At 43.9% G+C, this 8,897-nt stretch overlaps 1 protein-coding gene across 1 annotated transcript; it reads left to right on the top strand.

Moving 5' to 3' along the window:
* Nucleotides 1-2,096: 2,096 nt before the first annotated feature.
* On the top strand, nucleotides 2,097-7,132 carry RPS3A (ribosomal protein S3A). Its single transcript, XM_011973240.1, has 6 exons — nucleotides 2,097-2,231; nucleotides 3,028-3,131; nucleotides 3,515-3,702; nucleotides 5,424-5,632; nucleotides 6,682-6,791; nucleotides 6,962-7,132. Exons 1-6 carry the CDS (start codon nucleotides 2,170-2,172, stop codon nucleotides 7,081-7,083), a joined length of 795 nt encoding a protein of 264 aa, XP_011828630.1. The 5' UTR covers nucleotides 2,097-2,169; the 3' UTR covers nucleotides 7,084-7,132.
* The last annotated feature ends 1,765 nt before the right edge of the window (nucleotides 7,133-8,897 follow it).

The following is an 8,897-nucleotide window of genomic DNA, read 5'->3' as shown; positions in this document are numbered from 1 at the left end:
GCTCACTGCAGCCTCCACCTCCCAGGTTCAAGCGATTCTCGTGCCTCAGCCTCCCAAGTAGCTGGGACTACAGGTGTGCACTACCAGCCAATTTTTGCATTTTTAGTAGAGATGGAGTTTCACCATGTTGTCCAGGCTGGTCTCAAACTCCTGGCCTCAAGTGATCCATCTGCTTCGGCTTCCCAAAGTGCTGGGATCCTCCTACCTCAGCCTTCCGAGTAGCTGGGACTACAGGCATGAGCCATCATGCCGGGCTAATTTTTTTTTATTCTTAGTTGTGATGAGCTCTTGTAATGTTGCCCAGGCTGGTATCAAACTCCTGAGCTCAAGCAAACCTCCTGCCTTGGCCTCTTAAAGCACTGGGATTACAGGCGTGAGCCACCACACCTGGCCAAATTTACCATCTTAACCATCTTTTTAAAAAAGAGATGGGGTCTCACTATGTTGCCTAGGCTGGAGTCCAACTCCTAGCCTCAGGTGATCCTCCTGCCTCAGCCTTCTGAATACCTGGAACTGCAGGTCCAGGGAACCTGGCAAGGCTACCTTAACCTTTTCCAAGAGTACAGTTCAGTAGTGTTAAGTACATTCATACTATTATGAAACTAAGACTTTAAATTTATCCTCCAGGCAACTGAGATTTATGGAATTACTGAAAGATTTCAGGACCCTACCAGAGGTTTAGGAAGGTTGTCTTAGGGGGTGAGTGTAGTGGGAGGTAGGTGATGGAGGCCAGCAGGACTGGAAGGGATTGTAAGTTTAAAAGCTTGCAGCGGGCCTTGTAAGTGAGGCTTGGTTTTTGGCTTGGTCACAGGGTTTTCTGCCAGACAGGAAGTTAGAGAAAGGAACTCAACACACCACTGGCTGAGTACCAAGCCTGTATGGGCCAGATGCTTTCGGAGGGCTGCACACTTGAGCTAGCCAGCCACATCTTGCCAAGATGTGCTCTGTTAACCCCTACAGTTAAAAAAAAATGGGGAAGGGAGAGGTCGGATTAGTTGCAAAATTGGAAAAATTTGGAGATTTGTTTTTTTTTTTTTTTTTTTTTGACGGACTTTCACTCTTGTTGCCCAGGCAATGGCGTGATCTCAGCTCACTGCAACCTCCGCCTCCCGAGCTCAGATTCTTGTGCCTCAGCCTCCCGAGTATCTGGGATTACAGGCACCCACTACCACGCCCGGCTAATTTTTTGTATTTTTAGTAGAGATGGGGTTTCACCATGTTGGCCAGGCTGGTCTCGAACTCCTGAACTCAGGCGATCCACCCACCTCAGCCTCCCAAAGTGCTTGGATTACATGCGTGAGTCACCGCGCCCAGCCAACGCCCTGCTAATTTTATAATTTTCTTGCAGAGACGGGGTCTGGCTGTGTGGCCCAGGCTAGTCTCCAATTCCTGACTTCAACTGATTCCCCTGCCTCAGCCTCTCAAAGTGCTGGGATTACAGGTGTGAGCCACCGAGTTCGGTCTCACTCCACTTTTAACAAACCTTTTAATCAATATATAACAGACATATAGAAAAGGACACAAATAAGCGTAGAGCTCAGTGAATGTTCACAAAGCAACAACACCTGAGATGAACCAGCACCCACATGAACAAGCAGAACGTTGCTAGCATCTCTGGAGTGATGCTCATTTAACCCTGCGAAACCTCATGAAGCCGACCGTTTTATCACCCCCATTTTACGCATCAGGAAACAAGCGTGGAGAGGTCGGTCTCAAGCAAAGCCCTGTTGAAACCGACATTTGAATCAGATCCGCTGACTGACTCCAAAGCAAATGCTCTCGAGAAGAAGCCGGTTTGGGGGTTAGACCGTGAGTTCAGCTTTGAACGATGTTGAGTGGGCGTCTCGTTTTATCTCGTTTTACAGAAACTTACTTCCAGACATCACAGCCACAGAAACCACAGATAACCAGACGCCTGCACGTCAGGCCACCAACGCCTTGGTCTACACAGCGCAGCTTCCAGTGAGCCCGCGGCATGCCGCGCGACCTCCCCACACACGAAGGCGCTGCCGCAACGACAGTAGCAGGAGTGGCGCTCTCTACTGTCGCGGAATTCTTGAGGCCGGAAGAATAAGAGGGCAAAGGTCACGTAGACGGCGCGCCCCGCCCCGTAGGCCTAAGTTCTCGCGCGATTTCCACTTCCGCCCTTTCGGCTCTCCGATCAGCACCATGGCGGTTGGCAAGAACAAGCGCCTTACGAAAGGCGGCAAAAAGGGAGCCAAGAAGAAAGTGTAAGTGGCGACTGTCGTGGCGTCCTGCTTTTTGGATGTCTGCTGGAATCGGCGGGCTGGTCCTAGATCGCGGCGTAGCCCGGATGGCGAGGATTCCAGTCGGATTGTGCGGGCCGTGGCGGGTTGGTGCACCCGGGAACGCGGCCTGGCGGGTCTGGTTGTTGAGTAGCGGCAGGTCGGCTGCTTTTCCCAGGCCTTCTAGTCCTTGCGCACTTCACATTTGAGCCGGCTTGCGGCCGCCACTCGGCTGGAATGTTTGTTTTGTGGGCTCACGTGCTGCCTCAATTCCGCGGGTGTTTGATGGCACTGCGACAGCAGGAGTTGAGGAAAGCACCCTCCTATCCATTCAGGACATGTCAATCCTGCCTTTGCTTGGTCCCGCTGGAATCTGCGAGCTCCTACTAAGCTTTGAGGCCATGCAGGGTCTTAGTTACTTACCAGTACATGCCATTACGTACTAGCAAAGTTAATGAAATTGCATGATACTCGTACCTGTGTAGTGGAAGGACCGATGGATGTTACTTGTGTCTGTGTAGTGAAAGGACCGATGAGGGTGGGAAGTGGACATAACCTTTCGAAGTCTGATGCATGCAGTGAAACATAGAGTGGGAAGAGCTAGATTTATGTTTGTGCCCTTCACCTCACTGTGAGATACACTTTAGTATCAAATTGCCGGTTAGCTTTTTAAAATATTGATGGGAAATAACATTAACAGTGATATTAGAGTGAAGAAAGCACAGAATAAACACAGTAAGAATGATCTGCAATGGAACTTAACCATTTTTTTAAAATCCAGGGTTGATCCATTTTCTAAGAAAGATTGGTATGATGTGAAAGCACCTGCTATGTTCAATATAAGAAATATTGGAAAGACGCTCGTCACCAGGACCCAAGGAACCAGTAAGTAGCTTATTCTTGGTTTGTATTTTCCGTAAGTTGGCGCTTGTATATTGTAGCAGGCATCTTGGTCTGTTGTTGGTCCTGTGGTGGGAGACTTTAAGGGAATGTCAGCTCTCGGTTGCAGCCTTGGCACCTGTGGTGCTTGTTTTTAGTACAGCACTTGGAGAAGCAAGATGGTGCTTTTTGAATTAAGAAAATGTGCCATAGGTAGTTCTGAGCTTCTAATAAGTACTGTCGATAAGTCACTGGTGTCTGGATAAATTTGACAACAAAGGTTAAAGTCTTTACAATTTACCATTAACTTAATTTCTACCCTCAGTTTACAGGCTTGACTTTGCTTATATGGTTCCTAAATGTTAAGACACTTGTTTTTTCTTTTGTAGAAATTGCTTCTGATGGTCTCAAGGGTCGTGTGTTTGAAGTGAGTCTTGCTGATTTGCAGAATGATGAAGTTGCATTTAGAAAATTCAAGCTGATTACTGAAGATGTTCAGGGCAAAAACTGCCTGACTAACTTCCATGGCATGGATCTTACCCGTGACAAAATGTGTTCCATGGTCAAAAAGTGGCAGGTGAGACCCAGAGTTCCTTAGAGTGTGTTGTGCTACGGGTGTTTGACCAAGGATAGCATGGTTTGATATGACAAGAAGGAGTAAGTTCATTTGATTTATTTATTGATTGAGAGTCCACAAAGTTCATTTAAAATTTTGTTTTCTTGCCGTTATTGAGTGCTAACTCTGGGGTTGCCACACCATGATATTTTACTTAATATTTAAATCTAAGATTTAATAGTGGTGTATCATCAAAGTCAGATTTTCTTGCTGCATAGATGAGTGGTTTTTTGAGGAACGTTTAGGTGCAGGTGGACGGTTTCGCCTGTCTTCAGGATATTTTTTGACCTCAGAATTGAGCGAGTGTTGATTAACTGTGGCAATAGAGCGTAATTGTGGCAGAGCCTCTGGTGTGAGGTTAAAATCTTGGCTCCATTTCCCTATTGTGTTCTCTTTGGAAAGTAACTTGTTTTCAAAGCCTCGGTTTCTTTATTTGTAAAGTGCAGGTGAGAGTATCATTTTATTGAATTGTGAGGATGAAATGAAAATATTTCAGATGTTTCTGGCTAACTATCCAGTTGGAATATTTTGTGGGAGTTTTTTGTTTTTGGGAGATTGAGGCTCCAGGCTGGAGTGCAGCGGCACCATCTCTACTCACTGCAACCTCCTCCTCCTGGGTTCAAGCGATTCTCGTGCCTCAGCCTCTCGAGTAGCTGGGATTACAGGCACCCGCCACCACGCCCAGCTAATTTTTGTATTTTTGGTAGAGACAGGGTTTCACCATATTGGTGAGGCTGGTCTCGAACTCCTGACTTCAAGTGATCTGCCCGCCTCAGCCTCTCAAAAGTGCTGGGATTACAGGTGTGAGCCACTGCACCTGGCATAGTTTGAATATTTTGTATGTGGGAATGAATGATGACAAAATGTTTTGGTCCCAAATGATACATACTGATTATACCGTTACATTTATCCTGACATTCCTCTAAGGCTTTATGGTTTACATTTCTGGAAATACTTTAAGGTCCCTTATCTGTAAATTGTATTTGATGAGTTTTTTTTTTGTTTTTTTTTGGTTTTTTTAATACTAAGGTATAAAATTTACAAAATGCAAACAAGGTAAATCAGTTTTCATCACTACCCAAGATGGTTTTTGTTTTTTCAATGTAGGCAATAATATGACCACTAATTAGGGGTTTTTAATTATATTTTAGCTCTGAAATTGGGTATTTAATCATCAACATGGCTTTAGTTTGGAACATAAAAGACATCTTTCAAGGTGTACCTTTAGAGTTATTATAGCAGTCACTTATTCACAACACAGTTTTTTGAAAAACGACATAATCACTGTAGATGTTCATATCATAAAATACCATGGATCCTCTCAGAATCTATTTTCCTCTGGCGTAGTTTGACACTTGAAGGGGGATGAGCTGTTTAAAGGAGTATATGTATATGCAGTGGATGTGGGTTTGGGTGCTGTCGAAATAGTAGTAGTGATGGAGGGTAGAAAGGAGGAGGGAGGGCAGTTGAGAGGACGTGGTTATTTAATTGGGTAAGAATTTGGGGGTAACTATTGGTAAGTTCAAGGAAGTTAATTCTGTAAACTTAAGAGACGTTATTTATATTAGGATACTTTATATTTAATAATGAATGTTTGACAATCCAGCTTTTTAAAATTAGAACTTCAGGGATAAATGGATAACGTAAAACCTGTTAAATCTGACAGTATCTTTTTTCTCCAGACAATGATTGAAGCTCATGTTGATGTCAAGACTACCGATGGTTACTTGCTTCGTCTGTTCTGTGTTGGTTTTACTAAAAAACGCAACAATCAGATACGGAAGACCTCTTATGCTCAGCACCAGCAGGTCCGCCAAATCCGGAAGAAGATGATGGAAATCATGACCCGAGAGGTGCAGACAAATGACTTGAAAGAAGTGGTCAATAAATTGTAAGTGTTTCTTTGCTTCCTCACACAACACAACCTTGAGTATTGATTATTCCTCAGATAAGGGAAAGCATATGAAACAAGGTAAAGGTCTGTTGAAATCCTGTCTGTGAATCCTAGCTATATCCCTTTACGTGAAAGAGTAAGTACTCAGTAAATACTATTATTTGAGTCAGAGTCTTGCTTTGTTGCCCAGGTTGGAGTGCAGTGGTGCGATCCTCCTTGGCTCACTGCAACCACTGCTTCCTGGGTTCAAGCAGTTCTTGAGCCTCAGCCTCCTGAGTAGCTGGGAATACAGGGGACTGCCACCATGCCCAGCTAATTGTTTTTTGATTTTTAGTAGAGATGGGGTTTCACCATGTTGGCCAGGCTGGTCTTGAACTCCTGACTTCAGTTGATCTGCTAGTACTCTGTAAATGGTAACAGTTTTGTTTTGTTTTTATTTATTTTGAATGAAGCTGTCTCACAGTAGATGGAGTTGAAGGACAGGAAATGTTTTTCCCCTACTTGGAAAATAGACTGAATAAGCTGGGTGCAGTGGGATGTGCCTGGAGTCCTGGCTACTCAGGAGGCTGAGGCGGTAGGATTGTTTGAGCCCAGGAGTTTGAGGCCAGCCTGGGCAATATAGGAAGACCCTGTTCCAAAAAATAATAAACATACGTGTATATATACACACACAAAGAGAAAATATACTGAATAGACAAAACCTTTCATGATTAATAACACATGGGAATAAGTGATGAAAAAAGTTTCGGTCCCATATGATGGCCAGTGATAACTTACATTTTTCTGATGTTCCCATGCAATATACAGTTAGCTAAGAGGGTGTAATGGAAAAAGCATAAGACTTGGACTCAGAAGACTCTACTAAGTGTAATTCAGATAGATCATCTATCCTTTACTTACAGGAGGATTTATGCAGGTTAAATGAGGTAGGTGTTACATGTGTAAGTTTATTCCAAGGCTTCTCTACATTTAAAGGAAATGACTTATCCCCTTATATCTCATAACTAGGACTTTAAGAAAAAAAATTTACTGTTACTGGTTTGCAGGATTCCAGACAGCATTGGAAAAGACATAGAAAAGGCTTGCCAATCTATTTATCCTCTCCATGATGTCTTCGTTAGAAAAGTAAAAATGCTGAAGAAGCCCAAGTTTGAATGTAAGTGAGAAATCACATGATTCCTGTAGGGCCAAATACATTGTTTTTGGGTGGAGGAGGAGTTTGGGGCTATATCATGGCCTCCTTTTTCTTCCTGTCATGCTTGCATAGTAGTGATGACCATTGTTTCAAGATACACTATTACTAACAGTTTTTTTTTTGCCTTTTAGTGGGAAAGCTCATGGAGCTTCATGGTGAAGGCAGTAGTTCTGGAAAAGCCACTGGGGACGAGACAGGTGCTAAAGTTGAACGAGCTGATGGATATGAACCACCAGTCCAAGAATCTGTTTGAAGTTCAGACTTCAGTTAGTGTCAAATAAAAAGTGCTATTTGTGATGGTTTGCTTCTGAACATTGTTTTTTTAAAAATGATCTGACAGCTTGGTGGATTAGATAGTAAATTGGACAGCTGGTAAACTTTTCTGACCCAGACAAATTGGATACTACTACTATGCACTTTTACTGTGAAGCTGAAATGGGGCGGAGAAGCTGTTACCAAGTGGGCATTTAGTGCTATCCACCTGCAGTCATTCATTCATTCAGTTTCTACCTCTTCTCAAGCCTTCAGTTTTCTCACTTCTTGCTTAGCTGATAACCTTGCTTTGTATAATCACTAAAAAAGTTGTAAAGCAGATGAGAAAAGAACCCCACAAATTTCTGTTACCTATACTTTGCCACCTATGCATGTGTTAAATCATACTACCTTCTGTCATACCACTGGATGGATTGTGCTAAGACATAAGAGGACAGCCTTTTTGTTTTTGCCTAATTGGCCTCATTGATAAAGCAGTTCACACCTTTATCAATTCCTTGCTGTGCCTTCCATCACCACACAAATACTAGTAATACAAATCCCAGAGCACCTTACTCAGCCCCTTGATAGCAAAGCTCAAAGGAATGTTTTATATATCTACCATTTTTTTTTTTTTTTTTTTTACATAGAAAAAATTATATATTTGAGGTCAAGTGTGGTAGCTCATGCCAATAATCCAGCACTTTGGGAGGCTTAGGTGGGTGGACTGCTTGAGGTCAGAAATTCAAGATCAGCCTGGCCAACATGGTGAGACACCGTCTCTAAAAAAAGAAAAAATTAGCCACATGTGGTGGTGGTCTCCTGTAATCTCAGCTTTTTGGGAGACTGAGGCATGAAAATCACTTGAACCTGGGAGGTGATGGTTGTAGTGAGCTGAGAACACACCACTGCTCTCCAGCCTGGGCTACAAAGTGAGACTTTAAAAATTATGTTTGAGAGACATGATCTTCCTTTCTCACCCAGGATGGAGTAGAGTGGTGTGATCATATCTCACTGTAACCCCAAACTCCTGGGCTTAAGCAGCCCTCCCTCTCAGGCCTCCTGAGTAGTTGGGACAGGCCTGTGCCACCCACCCTGCTTTTTTTTTTTAATTTTAAAGACAGCCTCACTCTGTCACCCAGGCTGGAGTGCAGTGGTGCGATCTTGGCTAACTGCAACCTCCATCTCCCAGGTTCAAGTGATGCTTGTGTCAGCCTCCCCAGTAGCTAGGATTATAGGCGCCCACCACCATGCTGGGCTGTTTTGCATTTTTTAGTGGAGATGGGGTTTCGCCATGTTGGCCAGGCTCGTCTTGAATTCCTGGCCTCAAGTGATCCTCCTGCCTTGGCCTCCCAAATTGCTGAGGTTACAGGTGTGAACCACTGCACCAGGCCCACCCTGCTAGTTTTTAAGTTCTTTGTAGGGTCTTGGCTGTTAGGTCCAGACTGGTCTCAAATTCCTGGCCTCAAGGGATCCTCCTGCCTGAGCCTCCCAAAGTGCTGGGAGTATAGGTGTGAGCCATGGTGCCCAGCCACATTTTTTAGTTTTTATTTTTCTTGGGTTTGTTGCAGTTAGGCTTTCCCTCCAGCACCACTCCAAGAAATTTCACTGTTAAGATTAGCAGTGATTTTGTTGCTAAGTCCAGTGGTCCATTCTTTTACTCGAGGTCTTTTGACCTCTGTTAGTGACTTTTGCTTGTCACCTCGTCCTATTAGTGATTCTTGACAGTTAATTTCCTCCTGTCTTCCAGATCCTTGACTCAAGCTTTTCCTCCTACATCATTGGCTACTCCTTTGCTAGTTCCATTTTTTAGAC

The sequence above is a fragment of the Mandrillus leucophaeus genome, unplaced genomic scaffold, assembly GCF_000951045.1.
Source record: "Mandrillus leucophaeus isolate KB7577 unplaced genomic scaffold, Mleu.le_1.0 Scaffold136, whole genome shotgun sequence".
Classification (NCBI taxonomy): Eukaryota; Metazoa; Chordata; class Mammalia; order Primates; family Cercopithecidae; genus Mandrillus; species Mandrillus leucophaeus.
This window is presented reverse-complemented; position numbering and strand designations above follow the sequence as displayed.

Coding starts and splice junctions, on each gene's coding strand:
- RPS3A (XM_011973240.1), top strand. CDS start 2,170: ATGGCGGTTGGCAAGAACAAGCGCCTTACGAAAGGCGGCAAAAAGGGA. Junction 2,232..3,027: donor AAGGGAGCCAAGAAGAAAGT/GTAAGTGGCGAC, acceptor TTTAAAATCCAG/GGTTGATCCATTTTCTAAGA. Junction 3,703..5,423: donor CCATGGTCAAAAAGTGGCAG/GTGAGACCCAGA, acceptor TTTTTTCTCCAG/ACAATGATTGAAGCTCATGT.